The 23,412-nt window shown below is 45.5% G+C and overlaps 1 protein-coding gene across 1 annotated transcript in view; it reads left to right on the top strand.

The window, feature by feature from the left end:
- The window catches only part of THSD7B (thrombospondin type 1 domain containing 7B), a 594,761-nt gene that overhangs the window by 468,998 nt on the left and 102,351 nt on the right, over positions 1–23,412 (top strand). The window contains 1 exon segment of the mRNA XM_040440450.1: positions 22,416–22,549. Coding sequence (XP_040296384.1) covers positions 22,416–22,549 — 134 coding nt within the window.

Below are 23,412 nucleotides of genomic sequence, written 5' to 3'. Positions count from 1 at the left end.
GTGTCCTATTCTTGTCCGCAATTACGGACAAGATTAGGCATTTTCTATTATAGTGCCGGCGATGTGCAGTCCGCAAATTGTGGAATGCACATTGCCGGTGTCCGTGTTTTGCGGTAGATAGAAAGATAGATATGAGATAGATAGATAGATAGATAGATAGATAGATAGATAGATAGAAGATAGATATGAGATAGATAGATAGATAGATAGATAGATAGATACGAGATAAATAGAAATAAAGATCCATTTACGTGGATGATCTGGCAGATTAGGGGATGAGAATTTCTACAAACTATCATATCTGATTATCTGCTTGTGTGAAAGGTTTCAGCAATGACCCGATGGAAAACGCTCTTTCACCTGGCGTTCTGCTGGCACGAAAAGTCATCGATCCCACTGTATGTCGCAGATTGCGCTGTCTAAACAACGATATGCTGTGCAGGAATAATGTTTTGTTACAATCACAAGCAATCGCTGTATCGATTGCTTGTCTCCATACAGCAGAGGTGATTGCGGCATGTAAGTGAAGCTCTCATCTCCTCTGATGATCTGACAGATATCGGGAGAGTCTGCTTCTTTCTCGAAAATCTGCCAGATCATCTATATGGGTAAAGGACAGGTCTCTTTAGACGGGACAATTAAGCAGGTGATTGTCGTGAAGGAAGCGTTCCTTTCTGACAGTCGCCTGCTCGTTAGTGGAGGAGACCGCAGCATTTACATGCAGTGATCTCCTCCACAGTATGAGGAGGAGTGATCGTTAATGCCATCGCTCCATACAGACTCCTTGTTGGCCGGCATCAGAGCGTGATTGCATAGCACAATCTGCTGGTGGCAAACGGTGATTTAGGTGCCTACAAACTATACAATTATCCCACAAACTAGCGTTTCATTCATTTATTGGGTAATCAGAGGCACATTTAAACCGTCAGATAATCGCTAAAGAGTGTTGCTATGACCACTCATTAGCGAAATTCTTCGGCCATGTAAAGGGCCCTTAGGCTTCTTTTCCTTAGTGTTAGGAATGTCCAGCAACGCTACCACAAGTGTATGCTGCATTTTTTGTCCATCCGCCTCTCGGCATGTTTGATGTGCTGCAGCCGCATCTCTGACCCATCCCCAATATAGTGAATGGGGCCGGAGCAGACTTCCTGCGGAACGCGTGGGCTAGTGTTAGTACGGATCCGGCAGGCTGTTCCCATGCCGGAACAGCCTGCCCAAGAACCCTAATGCCAGTGTGAAAGAAGCCATAAAAGGACCGATAGACAGTTTGATAGATTGTTAAATGGTTATTAGATAGTGTAAGAAGGTACAAGGAATCATCGTGGATGATAGGAACGTGTCATCGAGGTTCCTGTCCTCGGTGGAGTAAGAGCAGTTTTTTATGTGTCAGCAGCAGTTGCTGTTTGACACCTTAATACTTAGTATGGCTGTATAGCTGATCCGGGACAGTTGCTCCACAATTGGTGGAGGATGCAGGCAAGAGCAGTGAGGCTGGCGTGAATGCTGATATTTTTGGTTTCTGCATTTTTCAGGCACGGTTGTATGTCATACATTAAACCAGCTGTATTACAACCAGTGCCCCACGACAAAATGGAGGCTGTTGTGAAGGACCTCATGAAGGCTAATCTGCAGCAGCAAGAGACAAACGTAGGCTAATAAGCAGCAGCAGGAGACCAACCAGTTGCTGCTACAACATGTGATGGCTTTGCAGACAGCAGGAGCAACCCTGAACGTCCACGATGCCCGGAAAGCAGTCCGTGCCCCGATTCCGAAGATGACCCCCGCAGATATCGAAACCTACCTTGCGATGTACGAGAAAGTGGCCATCAGGGAAAAGCTACCTCGAGACCAGTGGGCTGAGGTTGTCTCTCCATTCCTGGCATCCGATTCCCAGCGAGTGTATTTCAACTTGCCGGACGATCAAGCGTCCGACTACCAAAAAGTAAAGGGTGAGATTTTGTCAAGACTGGGGGTGAATGTGTTGGTCTGGTCCCAGCGGGTGCATCAGTGGTGGTTTAGGCCGGTGGAGCCTGCGAGACCCCAGTATTATGACTTACTCCACCTCTTGCAAAAGTGGCTACAGCCTGATGTGCTGAGTCCCACGGCTATGCTGGATAGACTATTGGCTGATATGTTCTGGAGGGCTCTGCCACCCCCTCTCCAGCACTGGATCTCCTGGCAATACCCTGGAAATAGTGGACCTGGTGGAGCGCTACGAGGCTACTAAGAATCTTATGGGGGGGCTCTTTTGGGAGGGTGGCAGTCAAACCCCATAAATCTCCATCCCAGACCCGGCGACTTGTACCGACTAAACCCACCCGGGATGTACCCCCTACGAACCTGGCTCCGATAGTCTGCTGGCGATGTCAAAACCCTGGCCATGTAAGAGCTGATGTGTTGTTATGTGCCAGGAAGCTGTGTGCAGCAGGTACCCCAGAAACTCTAAACCACTTGTGCCGGGTGGAAGTGGGGGACACTCCAGCGGAGTCTCTGCTGGACTCAGGGAGTCTGGTGTCTCTAGTAAGGGCTCCCCTGGTACTGTACATGGAGTATACTGGCCGTAAAGTCGGGGTTATGTGCATCCTTGGAGACTTAAAAGAGACTTAAAAGACTATCCACCACCCTGGTGTCTCTAACCACAGGGTCCGGCAGGTGGACTCACGAAGTGGCAGTTGCCACAACTTTACACTACAAACTTATAATATGGAGAGACTTCCCGGGATTCCCGGCACTGTGGCCTGCTACAAGAGTGACTGATACCCATGAGACAGGGGTAACCCCATCAGAGTTGGCTGGCTCCAGGGGGAGGCCAGAACCCTGGGAACCCGAGGCCGAAGGGCCAGTGGTAGGGGTAACCGCCACTTCAGTGGAAGAGGGGGAGACAACCCCACTGAATGTAATGGTGGGAGATGTAGAGGACTTGCCGCTGGGGCCTGAGCTGGCCGACCTTAATGTCTCTGGGGATAACTTTGGTACTGCACCGAGACCCAATCCTATACCGAGCTTGGGGAAATGTATTAATAGTAGATGGTGAACCACAACAACCAGGGGCAGAGTCAGTGTTTCCCCGTTTCGTGGTTCATCAGGATATGTTGTATCGGGTAAACCAACTACGGGGTGAACATATTGAACAGTTAGTGGTGCCCCAGGCTTATCGCAAACTCGTGTTAGAGTTAGCCCACCAACATGTTCTCGGGGGGCATCTGGGAATGCAGAAAACACAAGACCGGATACTACAACGGTTTCACTGGCCCAGTGTGTTTAGAGAGGTGGATGAATTCTGTAAGTCTTGCCCGACCTGCCAGATAACTAGCCCCCAGCACCTTTCCCGCAGTCCCTTGGTACCTCTCATCGAAGTACCGTTTGAGAGAATCACAATGGACCTCGTAGGCCCAGTACCGAAGTCCGGTAGAGGACACCAACACATCCTGGTCGTCCTAGATTACGCCACTCGGTACCCGGAGGAGGTGCCACTGCGACATACATCGGCTAAACTGATAGCTAAGGAGCTAATGGAAATGTTCTCCCAAGTGGGGCTACCTAAAGAGGTTCTGACTGACCAGGGGACCCCTTTTATGTCTAAGGTCATTAGGGAGCTCTGTAAGTTGCTGCATATCAAACACTTACGGACGTCCGTTTACCATCCGCAAACGGACGGTCTGGTTGAAAGGTTTACTAAAACATTAAAAGCTATGTCAAAAAGGGTGGTGTCTAAAGATGGGAAGGACTGGGAACTTCTTCTGCCCTATCTCATGTTCGCTGTGCGAGAGGTTCCCCAGGCCTCTACTGGGTTCTTGCCCTTCGAATTGCTATATGGCTGACATCCTCATGGTTTGTTTTAAGTAGCCAAAGAGGCGTGGGAACAGCAACCCACTTCACATAGAAGTGTCCTTGAGTATGTTACCAAGATGCAACAGCGGATAGACACCGTTTTGCCTCTTGTCAGGGAGCATATGGAGGCCGCTCAGCGAGCCCAGAGTCTGATCTATAATCAGCAGGCTTGGGTCTGGTTCTTTAACTCGGGTGATAGGGTTTTGGTTCTGGTGCCGACCGTAGACAGTAAGTTCCTGGCCAGGTGGCAGGGACCCTATGAGGTACTTGAAAAAATTGGAGAGGTAAATTACAAGGTACACCAGCCAGGGAGGCGAAAGCTGGAGCAGGTGTACTATGTGAATCTACTCAAACCGTGGAAAGATAGGGAAACCTGTACGGAAGACGGCCCGCGGCCAGGTTTTCTAGGTGAAGCGGTTTCGGCCCCTCTGTCTGAAGCAAGGGAAGCGGCTGCCACAGTAAGAATTGCTGACAGCCTCTCCTCTACGCAGGCTCAGGAGGCTGCGGATGTGTTTTCGGAACTCCCTGGACGCACTTTCACAATTCGGCATGACATTGTCACTGAGCCTCAGGCGAAAGTCCAGCTAAAACCATACCTGGTACCCGAGGCTTGGCGACAAGCCATCTCAGAGGAAGTGCCGATGATGCTGAGGCTAGATGTCAATGAGGAGTCTAAAAGTGAGTGGGCTAGTCCTATAGTGCTAATACCCAAGCCGGACGGGACACTCCGGTTCTGTAACGATTTTCGTAAACTGAACAAGGTTTCCAAATTCGATGCGTATCCCATGACCTGGGTGGATGAGCTTATCGAGAGGTTAGGACAAGCCCGGTATTTTTCTGTTTTGGACCTCACGAAAGGGTACTGGCAGACAGTGATGGCCAGTTCGCAGTGTTCGCCGACGAACACATGCGATCTGCCATCTTTATTTCCAAGCCTGGTGATGCAGAGGTAAGTCCTTACCTGTGCCTGCACCGCGAGCCGCTCTGAAACACATGCGGTCACCAGGAGCAGGCAGTTCTGAGAACAGCAAACTGGCCATCACTGCTGGCAGATGCCCTTAACGGAGGCTGCCAAAGAGAAAACTGCCTTCATCACACCTGAAGGGCTGTATAAGTACAAGGTGCAACCCTTTGGTCTGCATGGCGCCCCACCACTTTTCAACGGCTTATGGACATTGTGCTGCGTCCACATCGTTGGTACGCTTCAGCTTACCTTTACTGATTTTCATCCACAGTACCGACTGGGAAAGTCACCTACCCAAAGTGCAGGCTGTAGTGAACTTGGAAGGCGGGACCAACCGCTAACCCCAAAAAATGTGCGATAGGTTTAGAGGAGACTAAATACCTGGGGTATGTCATTGGGCGCGGAGTGATCAAACCCCAAGTGAACAAAATAGAGGCGATAAGAAATTGGCCCCGACCTGTCACCACTAAACAAGTAAAGTCATTCCTAGGAATGATACGCTATTACATGAGATTTATTCCCCACTTTGCTACTGTAGCCGCACCATTGACAGGGTTATTGAAGGGACGCAAGTTAGTGATGGTTCACTGGAATGACCGGGCTGAAAAGGCTTTCTCCCCTTTGAAGTCAGCCCTGTGTGGGTCCCCGGTTTTGGTGACGCCCGACTTCAACCGGGAATTCATAGTACAGACAGACGCCTCCGAAGTAGGCCTCGGCGCTGTACTGTCTCAGGATGTCAACTGGGAGAAGCATCCTGTTGTCTTCCTAAGCCGCAAGCTCACCCCAGCCGAGACCAGGTACAGTAAGGTGGGGAGAGAGTGCCTGGCTATCAAGTGGGCACTCGAGTCTCACCGCTATTATTTGTTGGGGAGAACATTCTGCCTGGTGACTGACCACTCCCCTCTCAGGTGGATGAGCCAGGCCAAAGAGAGAAATGCCTGAGTCACCAGGTGGTTCCTGTCCTTACAAAACTTTAAGTTCTCCGTAGAACACAGGGCAGGCTGGTTGCAGGAAACGCGGATGCCCTGTCTCGAATATACTGTATGGCATGTGTACACCCCCTCAGAGTTGAACAAAAGGGGGAGGTATGTAAGAAGGTACAAGGAATCATCGTGGATGATAGGTACTTGTCACTGAAGTTCCTGGCCTCGGTGGAGTAAGAGCAGTTTTTTATGTGTCAGCAGCAGTTGCTGTTTGACACCTTTATACTTAGTATGTCTGTATAGCTGATCCGGGACGGCTCTTACTGGGAGTAGTCAAAGTGCTGGGTGGGTGACTACTCCCCATGTTCCAGGCCGGGTTTTGCCAGGCATAAAAACCAGCCAGCACTGCCAGGTGAGGGGGATTACCTCAGTCTGACAGTGGAGCTCAGGGGGTGTGTGTGCTGGGATCTGAGGCTTGTCCCGAGCTGGAGGGCTGAGAACCATCTGTAGGGGAAACAGGCCTCCTAAAAGTCTCATATGGACTGCTGGAGGCAGAACTGCCAACAAGGTGATTTTTGCTATGTGGACTTTCCATTGTGTGTGAACTAACACCAAGACTGCAAAGTGATATTTAGTTTTCGCTTTATGTGTGAATAAACACGGAAGTTTGATTTAAGAACTGGTAATTTGCCTCTGTCCTGCGTCCGCACACCCTGTCTACCAGCCAGAGCGAATCCCCACAATAGATACATAATAATTAGATAGATATGAGATAGATAGATGTTCCTAATCAGCCCCTCGGTGTAGACCATGATGCACATGATGTGGATTTGCTGTGTGTCATCTATTCTATACCGAGCTTGTTCTTTGCTGGGCTGGTGGTAGCGGTTTCACCTCTGCACATCTTTATAAACTCCTCTCCGCTACATAAGCCAATTTATACCTCAATACAGGGCAATTCAAGATCCACCAGATGTTCTGTAGGAATCTTGAGCTCATCCTTGCACTTAGTCATGAGATGAATGGGTGCAGCCCGGATTTCTGTCCCCTTACCCCTCCACCTTGTTATAAATGCATCTGTAAGAGGTTTGAGATATTCTCCCTACAACTTTACATAACTAAAATGAAATCAGCTTTAGGAGTCACCTCCTGCCTCTGTGTGACCAGAACCTGTGTAATTAGTCGCCGTAATTCAGCACCACACGTTTATTGTAGAAATTGATCATGGCGCAGAACACGTACAGATCCGACTTAGAGAGGTTTGTGAAGTTGTGGAGGGCTGATGAGCATCTGGTGGGCATTTGTCATCAAGCAGGTGAACTAATGGCTGTGTAATTTTCTTTTCTCCCTGCTTGTCACGCGCTCTGCTAATCTGGACCCCGACAAAGGCTCAGGTTGGTATTTCATTCTATGTATTGATTATCATTTCGAACCCAGTGTCATTACTCTTCCTCGCAGGCGGCAGCGGGCAGCAGCTTCTCTATTTTGTCTGCACTCTGTGTGTAAATAATAATTTGCCTATGAAGTGTTGTATGTAATTTCCATAAAGCAGGCGAGCGCGGGGATGTCAGATAAGGCTCTAGGGGCACCAGGGAAATTTCACCGCCTTGGCAACTGCTTTCAGTAGTGTTTAGATGGTTCCTAGGTAATATATTGCATTGAAAGAACTTTTCCTGAGTAAATCAGAGAAAAAAATGAATGCCAGCATTGCACTTGGTTGCATAACTTTTAAGGGCATCTGTCAGCAGTTTTGTACCTATGACACTCTCTGACCTGTTACATGTGCGCTTGGCAGCTGAAGGCATCTGTGTTGGTCCCATGTTTATATGGGCACGCATTGCTGAGAAAAATGATGTTTTATATATGCCAATGAGCCTCTAGGAGCAACAGGGGCATCATTGTTACACCTAGAGGCTCTACTCTCTCTGCAACTGCCCGCCCTCCGCACTTTTACAGGGCCAGGTCCTGTCAGCGTGGAGGAGGTGTGGCAGTTGCAGAGAGAGCAGAGCCTCTAGGTGTAATGGTAACGCCCCCATTGCTCCTAGAGGCTCATTTGCATATATTAAAACCTCTTTTTTTTTTTCCAGCAATGCATGGGACCAAGGACTCATGCACACGGCCATTGTGCGGCTGTTCCGTGCATTGGGGACCGCAATTTGGCAACATCCGGGACGGATTGAGACCCATTGTTTGCGGCCGGGCAGCAATACGGGCCACAGCCGGCAACGGCCGTGTGCATGAGGCCCAACACAGATGTCTTCAGCTGCCAAGAGCACATGTAACAGGTCAGTCAGTGTCATAGGGAAACAAAACTGCTGACAGATGGACTTTAAACAGTGATGTACCCACTGTAGATAGTACATAGTACTCCTGGTGGGGCCTGTGTTGGCCCTTAAAGGAGGTTTCCGAGTGTTTAATATTGATGACCCATCCTTAGTCATCAATATGTGATCAGTTGAGGTCCAAATCCCAGCACTCCGCGATCAGCTGCGGCACTCGATCACCTCATTTTGACATAAAAAAGTAGTATAAAAGTAACAGCCCTTTGATCTCAGAGAACATAGACCGTCGAAGCCCAGTCTCCATTTCTGAAGTAAAAGCCAAGCCCGAGTAAGCCTCATTTCCCCCATACATCTGAAGTGGATCTTGTAAAAAATAGTCTATAATTACAGTAATCTGTTTCCCGCAGCACGGTTCGTCCCCCATACACCCTGGCGCCACATTTACAGTTATTTTAAGGATTTCCAGCGATAAAAATTTTGAGAACTATTCTGGGAAATCAAGGACACCTGCAAGCCACAGTAATTACCCATTCCGCACCAGCAGCTTTCCGCTATGGAAGCTTTACCGTACGTCTTATATCTCATTTCAGATACAATGTGCGTTCCCTGTAAATTATTCAGCAGCATTTCAGATCCCTCACAAGTGTTGCACTAAGAAATGCTTGTGTGTTGTACAGCAGTCAGCAGCGCTCCGCCAAACAGCTCCTTTTAAGAATAAGTGATATTACACCCACACGACTCGGTCGTAGGGCTTCAAAAGATGCGCAAGAAATGGGAAAACAAGTCTGGAAAGGGGGAAAAAAGAAAAAATTCTGAAACGTTTTAGAACGTTTTAGTTATTTACTATACTTAAGGAAAAGTGCCTACAATGCAGTTGTAGGGTAGTTATTACATAAAGTGGCAATAGCGCACTGCCTGAATCAGACGGTATAAAAGAAAACAAAAAAATATTTTATTAATACAACACACTAAAATTGGGCTGCACCCTATAAAGTATAAGGGAACCAGGCAAGTGGAATCCGTATCCTACAATAGGTGTGTATCGTTGGGATAGTTTGTATTTATCCCTGTCCAGATTACTGTCACATGCACGCTATGGATATTAGTGTATATGAATTGAACCGGATGAAGAAATTTAGGATCCGGCCTATAGTGACCCGATTCCAGAAATATATAGTGCTAAAGCCTGGCAGTGTCAGAGATAAGGGTACTTTCACACTAGCGGTTTTCTTTTCCGGTGTTGAGTTCCGTCAAAAGGGCTCTATACCGGAAAAGAACTGATCAGTTTTATCCCCATGCATTCTGAATGGAGAGTAAGGCCTCTTTCACACTTGCGTTGTCCGGATCCGGCGTGTACTCCACTTGCCGGAATTACACTCCGGATCCGGAAAAACGCAAGTGTACTGAAAGCATTTGAAGACGGAACCGTCTTCAAAATGCTTTCAGTGTTACTATGGCACCCAGGACACTAAAGTCCTGGTTGCCATAGTAGTAGTGGGGAGCGGTATACTTACAGTCCGTGCGGCTCGCGGGGCGCTCCAGAATGACGTCAGAGCGCCCCATGCGCATGGATGACGTGTCCAATGCGATCACGTGATCCATGCGCTTGGGGAGCCCTGACGTCACTCTGGAGCGCCCGGGGAGCCACACGGACGGTAAGTATGCTGCTCCCCCGCTCCCCGCTACACTTTACCATGGCTGCCAGGACTTTAGTGTCCTGGCAGCCATGGTACCCATTCAGAAAAAGCTAAATGTCGGCTCCGGCAATGCGCCGAAATGACGTTTAGCTTAAGGCCGGATCCGGATCAATGCCTTTCAATGGGCATTAATTCCGGATCCGGCCTTGCGGCAAGTCGTCAGGATTTTTGGCCGGAGCAAAAAGCGCAGCATGCTGCGGTATTTTCTCCGGCCAAAAAACGTTCCGTTCCGGAACTGAAGACATCCTGATGCATCCTGAACGGATTTCACTCCATTCAGAATGCATGGGGATAATCCTGATCAGGATTCTTCCGGCATAGAGCCCCGACGACGGAACTCTATGCCGGAAGAAAAGAACGCAGGTGTGAAAGAGCCCTAATCCGTTCAGGATGCATCAGGATGTCTTCAGTTCAGTCATTTTGACTGATCAGGCAAAAGATAAAACTGTAGCATGCTACGGTTTTATCTCCGGCGAAAAATACTGAAGACTTGCCTGAATGCTGGATCCGGCATAGGAATGTATCAAAATACCGGAATATAAATGCTGCATCCATTTTGCCGGATGACACCGGAAAGACGGATCCCGCATTTCAATGCATTTTTTTGACTGATCAGGATCCTGATCAGTCTTAGTAATGCCATCAGTTGGCATACGTTTTGCCGGATCCGGCAGTTTCCGGCGATGGAACTGCTTGACGGATCCCTCTGCCGCAAGTGTGAAAGTAGCCTTAGATGTATAATCATTAAGACACTGCCAAAGCCAAAAAGTATCTTACTGCCAGAAGAACTGATATCATTCCTTGTAAGCGGAGCTGGTCAGTAGTCATATCCTTCTCGCCCCCAGGGCTTCAGATGGCATTAGATACAATGTATGTCAACCCCGATGCGGTGAAACAAAGTATACTGTTCAGAGATCTGGACACTTTCTATATATTCACAACACACAAGCCATATGTAAAATGCAGCGCTGCTAATGTCAAGTTGCCAATCCCGCTCGACGTGTTTCATGTGTCCCTTATTGCGGACACCTCATCAGGAGCTAGGACAAACGGTCATAGAACAAAGCATAGCAAAAAAATGCAAGTGGACCTACTTTTTTTTCGCATAAAATGTGAGTCTATCAACAGTTGTAGTATATCTTATATGGCGAATGTGGCGTCTTGGTCACCCTTCAGCAGTCTGTAGTTCCCCTGTCCGTAAATTAAACCTTTTCAATCACCAAAAAGTCCATCAAAAAGCAAGGATGTGGATACTAGACAAGGTGGAAGGGTAGGAGGGGGATGCGGCTGCAAGTATCTCTGTCTCTGTGAAGCTGTGTGCTGTGAGAGGGGGGAGGGAGCAGTAGGGAGAGACATCTGATTGGCTTAGAGCATGCAGCACAGCTCTGACGTCATACTAGGAAAAGCTTTAGCTATTCAAGATGCATGGCGTGAGAAAATGTGCATCTATGAGCAAAAGGAAGGGGGAAAAAAAACTAAATATGCAGGTTATACTCTAGTTCAGTCTGCATTACATCTAATACACATCTACAGCTGCTTAGGGAGCGATTGTAAGTTGTTCTTTAAAATAATAGGTAGCAGACTTGAGTGAACCATTCATATACTTTGTGTCACCTCCCACACAAGTTTCCATATGACCTTGTACGTATAGGGTACTTAAAGGGGTTGTCGAGATTAGGACACTTAGGAGAGCGATTACATAGAGTGCTGCCTCCTGGAAAACCTGTCTTGTATTATAAAGACATGGCATTGTGTACGGTGGACAAGTCCTTTAAATAGCCCCTGTCAGCAGTATCAATTCTATTAAATTGTGCATACCGCCTGGTGGGGTTGATCATGCTGATTAAAATGATACCTGTTTTGTGAAAATCAGTTGTGGCGTTTACAAGAGAAAAAAAACAGACTTTTATTCTTTATGCAAATGAGGACTTCATTGCACCGAGGGGTGGGGCCTAACACCTCGATGCACCTCAGCTTTTCAGCTTTCCCGTGCTGGCCATGTCCCTTGGTGCACTGGAACCTTAATACGAATAAGGGGTCATGCACACAAATCCGTTTTTTATTTTTGTTTTGTTTTTGGAACCATTCATTTCAATAGGGCTGCAGCCAATAATAGGACATGTTCTATTTTATTTATTTTTTTGCGGAAAGAACGGACATACGGCTTTATGGAAAAGGAGTAACTTCGTTTTTTTGTTTGCGGACCCATAGAAATGAATACGCATAGGGTCTGCAAAAAAGTGGAACGGACATGGAAAGAAAATACAATCGTGTGCATGAGCCCTAAGAATAGAAGTCATTTTTTTCGGGAATGCTGCAACCAATTTTCTCAAGACAGGCATTGTTTTAATCAGCAGTACCAACCATATCAGGATCTATTAGGGTTGACCCTGCTGACAAGTGCTCTTTTAAACCACAGGCAATAACAACTGCTGCATGTTAATGACTTATACATTCAAAGCTGCCAGCTCTGACACCACTTGGTGCTCTGCAGCCATGGGCTAAAGCTACATTGGCCCCCTCCCCATGTACTGTCACAATAATCCTGTTAATATTGTGTGCTCTCTGCTCCCGGTCACCTACCTCCAGGGGTGCACCACCAATGAGGCCAAGTGAGGCGATCGCCTCAGGCAAGAGGGGAGCAGCGGAAGGGCCATGGGCAATGAGTGAAAGGCTAAGTGCACCCCTGCCTACCTCTTCATTGATAAGGAAGATAAAATGGAGGGGAAAGCTTAAAATATTAACAGGGGGCGGGCAAAGCAGGAAGTCTGCAAGGTGCAATTTCGGCTAATAGTTACAGAGCAGGAAGTGATGTAAGAGAAGGGGGCGGTGCTTAGTCTCCCTCTCCTGTACAGCCCAGTAACGTGCTGCAGTTATCGCCTGCGGTGTTGAGCATCCGCAGTGAGAGACAGAAGGAAAAGTTCAAGGTTTGATTAATATCCCTAGCAGGCTCATTTTACTAGTTTAGCTGGTGTTTCAGTTTAAAGATCTGAGAATTAGTCAGCTTAAAAATAATGTACAAAAATTGGAAAAAAACTTTAAATCCAAATATTGTTATTAAAGTACATCAGTCGTGCTGTACATTACAGGAGCAGATAAGGGGGTCACGGTGTAATAATAATATGAATGGAGCTTTAAGGGTCTAAAACAGGAAACTTCCTAAGAAATCATTTTGTTAAATGGCTTTGTCTTTCGGTAATTGGACTGGAGGGGATACTGCCGAGGCAGCAGGAAAATGACTGATTCACTGTGTCCAGCAAGAGTAATGGCTCTGGAGAGGTCTCGTCATTTAACAAATTATGCTAAGCTGTGTCATAATTATGATTGATGAAATACTTTATCACATGCCAGCACTTTCTCTAATGTGTTCGGTGCTGAGTGCAAGCATGTCACCCCTCTCTTTAATAACTCAATTTCTAAATGAGTAGACCTGAACCCAAACGAAGAGTTAACTGTTACTCTAAATACAAAATTATTACCTTTATTAAAAAAGGGATTCGGGGTCTACGGAACGGATTAGGATGGGCCATTAATATTAGATTGGTGAGAGTCCCAACAGCTGACTGAGGGACTCTCATCGTTTTCTTCAAACGTTTTCTTCTGGTTTATCGGTATTTTGGTGAGGATCCTTTGCCACAGGTTTTATTTTATATTTTAATAAAAGGTTACATTTTAGTGAGATTTTTTTATATACTTTATACTGACCACCTGTTGGAATTTTTTGTATTTCATTTCTGTGAGCTACAAGCTGCCTCGGATTGGCCCACAGGGGTACAGGTGAATCCTCTGGTGGGTCGCTGAGCACGGTGGGCCCCTAGTCTCCTACCACCTGCACAAGTGGCACATAACACAGTAGACTTGCTGCACTACATACATATATTCCATGTCCAGCACCTCAACCAGCCTGTGTTCATATAAAAAACTTGATAGATTATTAAAGAAACTCCCAGTTTATTATTCTAGACACGATCAGAGCTGAGATGACTTCTAGGTGTAGAGGAAAGCCACCAGTGTCCTCTTCTCCCCAGGACCTACCTTCTCAAAGTCACTGCAGGGACCCCCATATTCAATCATCTGGTAGCATCTTACTGCTGTGTGAGCAGGTAATATTTTAAAATATCCGTACGGTGGGCCCCCAAAATAATTTTACTGGTGGGCCCTAAAAAAACAAACAAACTCCAGACTAGACTTCTAAATTCAGACCCTGGACCGGAATCCTAAATAAATTCAGACCCCACACCAGACCCACAAATTAATTCAGAAACCAGACCGGACCCACAAATGAATTAATATCCTAGTCCAGATCTCTAAATTAATGCAGACCCCAGACCAGGAGCCTAAATAAAAACAGAAAACTTCAGACTAGACTAAATTCAGACCCTGGATCAGAGTCTTAAATAAATTCAGACCCCAGACCAGACCCACTACTTAATTCAGAAACCAGACCGGACCCACAAATTAATGAATATCCTAGTCTAGATCTCTATATCTGTGCAGACCCCAGACCAGAATGATATACTTACCCTACTCACGCCTGGGTACTTTGTCTGTTGCTGCCGCACACATGGGACTGTGTTTTAGTTCCCTAGGCTCAGCATTACTCCATCTCCTGCTGTGCAAAGAACCTCATCCTTGTGATTGACAGAGGACCCTGAGGTCAGAAGCCCGTCAATCATAACGTGATGGCATTTCCTACTGATATGCCATGACATTATCAGCCGGGAATACCCCAGGATAAATGTAAACAGGACACTTTCCCTTTAAATCTGGAAAATAAATGCTTAGAAATACTGATCTATTTTATCACGAACCGTAATCATTTTCAACATTTCTCCCCTTTAAATCTATATTACCATCGGGGGGATGAGGATTTCGATCGGCCTGCCAAACCCGACCGGTTGTGATCGGAGAAGATACTTAGTATCTTGTTTTTAGTGATAATCATTACACGTGAATGGAAACATCTAACTTTAGGATGATATGAACGCGTCTTTAATGAGACACGACTTTTTTTCTCCTCTTTTGCTGCAATCCCAAGCGCTGAACTTACGCTGAAAAGCTGATCTTGAAATGTCAATCTTTGACGTCTCAAAGCGCGGACGGGACTGGAGCGCCGTTCTCTACTGAACTGCGATGAAAATGTCACCGTGAAAGTACAACTATTCAGAAGGTTAATGATGGAGGTTGGAGCTGCGGATGGAGAATCCAGATGATGAATTTCATCTTTGCGCCCCAGTCTCTAAATGTGTGAAACGGAAATTGCCGTGATAGCGTCATAGTGTTAAGAACAAAAGATTTCTATCCAAAATGTATTTTACATCTTTGTTAACCCCTTAGTAACTAAGCAATTTTTTTTATTTTCGTTGCATTCCAAGAGCTAGAACTTTCATTTCTCCATCGATGTAGTCGTAGGAGGGCTCTTTTTTTTTTTTTTTTTTTACTGTGGGACAGCAGGGGACGCTAGGGAGGTTTGTCGCCGTCGCGGCCTGCTATTGGCTGCTCCCCCTGTCGCAGCGGTAGATGATGGGAAGATGCAGCGGTGGCCGTGGGGGATGAGGAGTGACGCGTGTGTCGGGGAGCCGGGTAAGCATAATCTACATGAGGGGCCTGTGCATTGGGCGGCATGCTTTAAACATTGGATAACCCCTTTAACTCTTTTTTGGGGAATGGGAAAAAACAATACCGCCACTGAGTTATTATGTTATCGACTTAGCGACTTTTATTTTTCAGAATAACAGCATAACTTATATAACAATACCAAATACATCTAGTTTTGAATGTTTTGCTACTTTTGCACAAAAAACTTTTTTCAAAAAACATTTTTGCATCCTTGCATGCTGAGTCCCATAACTTTTTTCGCCCTACAGAGCTCTGTGAAAGCTTCATTTTTGCAGGTGGTAGTTTTCACTGGTATTATTTGGGGTACATCAGACCTTTTAATCTCTTTTTATTCCATTTTTTGGCGGGCAAATAAGCATAAAACAACAATTTAGTATGGGATAAATAACTTCAACAACAGTATGGGATAAATTACATTGTTGTGCTAGTCCTTATGGAGAGAGCGATTCTAAATATGTGGTGGGGATTTTATTTTTGCTATTTTTTTTCCATTGAAAAGCTTATTTCAATGGAAAAAGGTGTCTTTTATAACGCAAAGTTTTTTTTAATTTAATAAAACATTTTTTTTTTACTACTCCCACAAGGGGATTATTTACAAGCAATCTTTTGATCCCTTATATAATATTTTATTCTGCTCCTGCCGTACAGAGTATTATACTGTCAGTGCTCTACTGAGAGGGGCAGCCTGATACGGATATACAGCAGGCAGGCCATGGCCTATGACAGACCCCAGATTGCCATGCAAATACATAAGGACTAGTGATGAACGAAGCGAGCTTCGAATCCTAGATCAGAAGTTGCTTCGCTCAAAACTTCGGTTTAATGCTGTAAGGAGATCCGTCTACGTACATCATTAAAATACATGGCCTCCGACGAGGCGAAGTCAGTTATTTCCGAAGTCTTGCAAGACTTTGGTGAATAATTTCGGTATTTGATTTTTAACTTGAAAAACCATTATAAAACTTGGATCCAAACTCGACTTTGGTTCCGACTGGTACCTTGGAACCAAAGTTTTTTCAGTTTGAAAATCAAATACAGAAGTTATTCACTGAAGTCTCGCGAGACTTCGGGAATGACTGACTTCGCCTCGTCGGAGGCCGTACATTTTTAATGCTGTATAGAGATGGGTCTCCTTATAGCATTAAACTGAAGTTTTGAGTGAAGCGACTTCAGATCTAGAATCCAAAGTTCACTTTGCACATCACTAATCAGCACCCTGCAAATTCATTCTTGGGAGCCGCCAATGGGAGACAAAAACTAAACTACTTAGATGCCGCAGTTGCTATTGATAGTGGCATCTAAAGGGTTAAAAGGCCTGGATTGGGGGGCCTCTGTGAGAGCTGAACCCCTGCTTTCTGCTGCATGGGTTTAGCCTAGGCCGCCTTAAAAATGCACTACAAAACTGGCGGCATAGCCTAAGGCCCCTTAGTAATCTCTGGAAATAAGCATATTGGTGGTCACTAAGGTATTGCTGATGTGTCGAGGACACACTATATGGATAGAAGTATTGGAAAACCAACTCATTATACCTCCAGACATCCTATTCTAAATCCACAGGCAATAATATAGAGTTTTTCCCCTTAGCTCTTCTGGAAGGGCATTTCTATAAATATTTTGGAGGTGTCTGGGAATTTTTGTCCATTCATCCAGAAGAGCATTTGTGAGGTCAAGTCTCTGTGCGACCAGACAAGTCCTTCTAACACCAATCTCCCCCAAGCCCAGTCTAGTGGTACTTGTCAACCGTTCACACGTTACACTCATGGGCTTTCTATACAATATATTGTACTCCTACTGTAGCATTGTCCGAGTGCCCTCTGGAAGCTAGGAATGCAAACTCTTTCCTTAGGATTTCCATATATTGAACGGGTTGGTATTCTTGGCAGGATGCAGCTATACTTTGCATGTGAAGCTTCACTTCTAGTTTTTGAAACTTCTCTACCTAACCATTAGTGTATATTAGAAAGTGGCAGATTTGTTACAAAAACTTTGATTAATGAAAAATTACATTCATCTTCATGGGTTGGGTGGCAAGCACATGGATTTTGGCAAGCCCCATTCAGATCAGTTCAGGAGCTGAGCTGCAGTACCTTGGAGTAGCCACTACAGTGAACCGTGCTTTCTGCTTCTAGGTCCTTCCGGCGCCAACGGATTGGGGAGGGGGCTGTATGGTGGACCTCCATGATCTGAACCTGAGGATAGGTCATCAATATATAAACACTGGATAACCCCTTTAATAATGCTATTTATTGATCTGGAAGGAGGGGTGGGGGGTGGGAAGTCACAACTGCTCTGTGCATACACAAATAAGGGCTCATGCACACGAGCATGTGTGCCCCGTGTCCGTGTTGCAGACTTCAGATAGAGGGTCCACAATATACGGGCACCAGCCGCGTGCACTCCATATCACGGAAGCCCACCCATTGACTTGAATAGATACGCAATCCTCAAAATACGGAGTATTGCAGAGTGGAGGCATGGATCGGAAGCCCACAGAAACACTATGATGCACTTCTATGAGATTTCGGTCTGTATCTCTTTTTTTGCTCTGCTAGATTTGCAGCTCAAGGGGAGGGTCTTTTCTGCTGCAGCTGAGGAGCGTGTCTCAGCTCTCCCTATCACAGCTCAGGAGGCAGTTGAAGGATTAAACTGAGCATGTGCGGCCATCTCAGTGAGCAGGACAAAGAAATAAGAAAAAGAACAAACAGCAGGTGGCACTATACAGATACATTTTATTGAATAACTCAGTGGCTATGCTAAATTTTTAATTATATACAATTACAAAAATATTCAGACCTAGGTGCTGTTTTGACAACTGTACAATATTTTTCAAGGGACAACCCCTAACGTTTTAATAATCAGGCCTGAAAAGGCTTCAGTGACCAGCCACTTTTTTCATACCTGTTGGTTTAATGGTCCTAACTTTTTTTATATTCTACACTGTCAAAGTACTTTTTGCATAGTTTTACATGACGACTGGATCTTTTATGTAATATGTACTGGGGAAAATGTACTTTTAATCCATATGCAAATGGCCAGTTTAGTGCACCAATGGCGGGCCCGAGCCCCTCTGTGCACTCTTGCTCCTTCTGCTTCCTCTACTGGCCCCTCCACCCCTTTGACAGGGCCAGGTTCCTGCATAGTCATCTTGCTTGGTTCTGTCAATCAAGAAGGAGAGGGAGTGGAAGGAGGAGCAGGAATGCACAGAGTTGTTTGGGCCCGCCCTCAGTGCACTTAACTACTCATTTGCATATGGATTAAAAGTGCTTTTTCAGCAGAATGGAGCAGCAGATTACTGAATGAAAGGTGTGATTACGTTCAGCTGAGCGAGCCCTACAAGGCCTTGTGCCTGGTATAACAGTGGATTTCCTGGTGACACGCTCCCTCTAAGAGTCCCTCCTCAAGTGCAATTATGGAGCAGTCTGATAGCACATAGACATTTGGGCTTCAGTAGGACTACAGAGCAGCAGGATTATAAACCAGTTGGGTCGAGTGTCTTTATAATCGATGTCGAAGTGTTAAAGAGACCGGTTATTGCCAAATGGAGCTTCAAAGAGCACAAATCTGGCGGACGCCTCGCACAAAATCCAACTATCTGAAATAGATTTCACACGTTTGATGGGACGGAAATGTGAAATATGTAAATGTTCTGTTTGATTCCAGCTTTTCCGGGCCTCTGATATCTACAAGGAATGATTAGTTTTGTCTCTGCAGACGTCTCTTGTTTTGAGTTTCTGTCAGATGAAATACCGCCTGATGACATTTGAGGCCGGATGTTGTACAGGAGAACGTCTCCTTAGAGTCTGTCAATTACAACTTCTTTCAGATCACGCTGTAAATCAACTTCATACGTCTCACAAAGTGAAGGCAATCGTCTCGCTCGATAAATATGCTTGTTTAGAGGAAACCCCAAGCTACGACGCAACAAAAAACAACAAAAAAACAACTTGGATGGATATTTTGCAACTGTGGCATCGCAGTCGCAGCATGTAACATTGCGACACCATTGAGCTGCACTCACCATTCTGCTGGTGGAGTCACTGTGTACATACATTACATTACTTATCCTGTACTGATCCTGAGTTACATCCTGTATTATACTCCAGAGCTGCACTCACTATTCTGCTGGTGGAGTCACTGTGTACATACATTACATTACTTATCCTGTACTGAACCTGAGTTACATCCTGTATTATACTCCAGAGCTGCACTCACTATTCTGCTGGTGGAGTCACTGTGTAGATACAATACATTACTGATCCTGTACTGATCCTGAGTTACATCCTGTATTATACTCCAGAGCTGCACTCACTATTCTGCTGGTGGAGTCACTGTGTACATACATTACATTACGTCTCCTGTACTGATCCTGAGTTACATCCTGTATTATACCCCAGAGCTGCACTCACTATTCTGCTGGTGCAGTCACTGTGTACATACATTACTTATCCTGTACTGATCCTGAGTTACATCCTGTATTATACTCCAGAGCTGCACTCACTATTCTGCTGGTGCAGTCACTGTGTACATACATGACTTATCCTGTACTGATCCTGAGTTACATCCTGTATTATACTTCAGAGCTGCACTCACTATTCTGCTGGTGGAGTCACTGTGTACATACATTACTTATCCTATACTGATCCCGAGTTACATCCTGTATTATACTCCAGAGCTGCACTCCCTATTCTGCTGGTGCAGTCACTGTGTACATACATTACATTAAGTCTCCTGTACTGATCCTGAGTTACATCCTGTATTATACTCCAGAGCTGCACTCACTATTCTGCTGGTGCAGTCACTGTGTACATACATTACTTATCCTGTACTGATCCTGAGTTACATCCTGTATTATACTTCAGAGCTGCACTCACTATTCTGCTGGTGCAGTCACTGTGTACATACATTACATTACTTATCCTGTACTGATCCTGAGTTACATCCTGTATTATACCCCAGAGCTGCACTCACTATTCTGCTGGTGCAGTCACTGTGTACATACATTACTTATCCTGTACTGATCCTGAGTTACATCCTGTATTATACCCCAGAGCTGCACTCACTATTCTGCTGGTGCAGTCACTGTGTACATACATTACTTATCCTGTACTGATCCTGAGTTACATCCTGTATTATACTCCAGAGCTGCACTCACTATTCTGCTGGTGCAGTCACTGTGTACATACATTACATTACTTATCCTGTACTGAACCTGAGTTACATCCTGTATTATACTCCAGAGCTGCACTCACTATTCTGCTGGTGGAGTCACTGTGTAGATACAATACATTACTGATCCTGTACTGATCCTGAGTTACATCCTGTATTATACTCCAGAGCTGCACTCACTATTCTGCTGGTGGAGTCACTGTGTACATACATTACATTACGTCTCCTGTACTGATCCTGAGTTACATCCTGTATTATACCCCAGAGCTGCACTCACTATTCTGCTGGTGCAGTCACTGTGTACATACATTACTTATCCTGTACTGATCCTGAGTTACATCCTGTATTATACTCCAGAGCTGCACTCACTATTCTGCTGGTGCAGTCACTGTGTACATACATGACTTATCCTGTACTGATCCTGAGTTACATCCTGTATTATACTTCAGAGCTGCACTCACTATTCTGCTGGTGGAGTCACTGTGTACATACATTACTTATCCTATACTGATCCCGAGTTACATCCTGTATTATACTCCAGAGCTGCACTCCCTATTCTGCTGGTGCAGTCACTGTGTACATACATTACATTAAGTCTCCTGTACTGATCCTGAGTTACATCCTGTATTATACTCCAGAGCTGCACTCACTATTCTGCTGGTGCAGTAATTGTGTACATACATTGCATTACTTATCCTGTACTGATCCTGAGTTACATCCTGTATTATACTCCAGAGCTGCACTCACTATTCTGCTGGTGCAGTCACTGTAAACATACATTGCATTACTTATCCTGTACTGATCCTGAGTTACATCCTGTATTATACTCCAGAGCTGCACTCACTATTCTGCTGGTGGAGTCACTGTGTACATACATTACTTATCCTGTACTGATCCTGAGTTACATCCTGTATTATACTCCAGAGCTGCACTCACTATTCTGCTGGTGGAGTCACTGTGTACATACATTACATTACTTATCTTGTACTAATACCGAGTTTCACCCTGTATTACAATACTCTAGAGTTGCACTCCCAGTAACTTCTCTGACTTAAAGGAGTATTCCCATCACAGACAATGGGGGCATATCTCTAGGATATGCCCCCATTGTCTGATAGATGCTGGTCCCCACCTCTGGGACCCGCACGTACAATGTGAATGGAGCAGGGAAATGAACGGAGGGCTCACCGGCGCATGCGTTGCCGCCCTCCTTTGATTTCTATGGGGCCTCCGAAAATAGCCGAGCGCTGGCCGCACGTGTGCGGTGCGCTCCCATTCACTTCTATAGGAGCTTGGTGGTGGACGGACCCCGGGAAATCTGTGGTCCTCCAGCCACAGCTCTCCCCGCTTCGTTCTCGTTGTAGGTGCGGGTCCCAGAGGTGGGGCATATCCTAGCAATATGCCCCCATTGTCTGTGATGGGAATACCCCGTTAATAACATCTTCAATCAGCCATAATATACCGCTGCGTTATTTTGTGTCTATGTACAGTAACACCCAGATCTCCATAGACATCTCATCAATTGCAGAAGGTTCGAATGTTTCCTCTGTATTACGGGTGCAAACAAAGCAACCACATGGGGACTGTGTGAAGGCAGCCTTTACCTGTAGACTATAGAAGCATTTACAACACTCTACAGTCTGTCCTAAAACAGCCTAGAAAGATTGAAGGGGAGTCCTGCAATGAAGGAGAAGCATTTCCAATCATAACATTTTGCTTGGTAATTGCTGTTTAAGCAATTTCTGACAAATTTCCACAGACACTAGAACTTCATAAGAGCAGCATTTTCACATTATGTGGTTTTTATGACATTCTTTAAAAATACATACAGTATCTACCGGGCAGCCAGTGATTTTATGGAGTCACCTGGGTCTGACAGCTGTTAACGCTGATTGGTGTTGTTTACACCCTGCACTTTTGTGTCTCCTGACAGGTCTATGAGACGGTCCAATGCTACAATGAATGTAATCAGTACTTGTGGGTGACTGAGCCGTGGTCTGCCTGCAAACTGCACAGCGAGGAGAAGACGGCTAACTGCGGGGCGGGAATACAGATCAGGAGAGTGCGGTGAGTGACAGAGATAAATATCCTGCAGCAATGGCATATTATTACAATCTGATGCTGCATCATATCTTAATAGCAATATACTTTACTTTATATTCTAATGTATTAAACTAATTCTGCGAGAGAATCTAAACTGCACTAAGGGTTGGGATCCCCAGCAAAAGCCAGAGTCAGGGAGTTGTTTGCCCCTTTGTGTAATTTCCAAATCTACATGTTGCACACACAGTGAGATAGGGAGCTGCAAATATTCTGCCTGGCATGCAACTGAAAAGGACATTTGGGAGGAGCATTGTGAGATCACTCCCATCAGTGCTTATTGGCTGCCTCTCTGATAAAGACACCCAGAGCTCCACCCAAGTGTCCTTTCCAGGTGGAACACGGCATACACTATGGTTCTTGAGGGCCCCTGGTGTTTAATTCTTTTCAGGTATCTCTTACTTCTCCTTATGTAAAGGGTCTCAGGATGTTGCATATTATCCAGGCTTGCTGAACCGTTCCATTTTCAGAATGAGATAATACTACTACATCCAAACAGTGTTTTCCAACTGTGGTTGCCAAGGCAGAGTCGATTATCTACCGCGAAAAATCATTTTTGGAACGTCGGTTAACAATTTCAGCTCAGGTTATTGCAGCTGAAGAGAAACAGATTATTATCTGAGGCTGAAAAGGAGTCTGGATGCAGAGATTCAATAACATTAGTCTCGAGGCTCATTCGTCATTGAGCACAAAGTTTCCATTACTGCAAGACATAAAACTTGTCCACACGTGTCTGATGTCTAGGTGCTCAATGTGGAAGATATAGACTGGGCAGTACAAGGGGTTTATGGCTGGAATGACGGTTCCCTTGTCTCCTTGGTGATGATTGG

The sequence above is a fragment of the Bufo bufo genome, chromosome 7, assembly GCF_905171765.1.
Source record: "Bufo bufo chromosome 7, aBufBuf1.1, whole genome shotgun sequence".
NCBI classification, from domain to species: Eukaryota; Metazoa; Chordata; class Amphibia; order Anura; family Bufonidae; genus Bufo; species Bufo bufo.
This window is presented reverse-complemented; position numbering and strand designations above follow the sequence as displayed.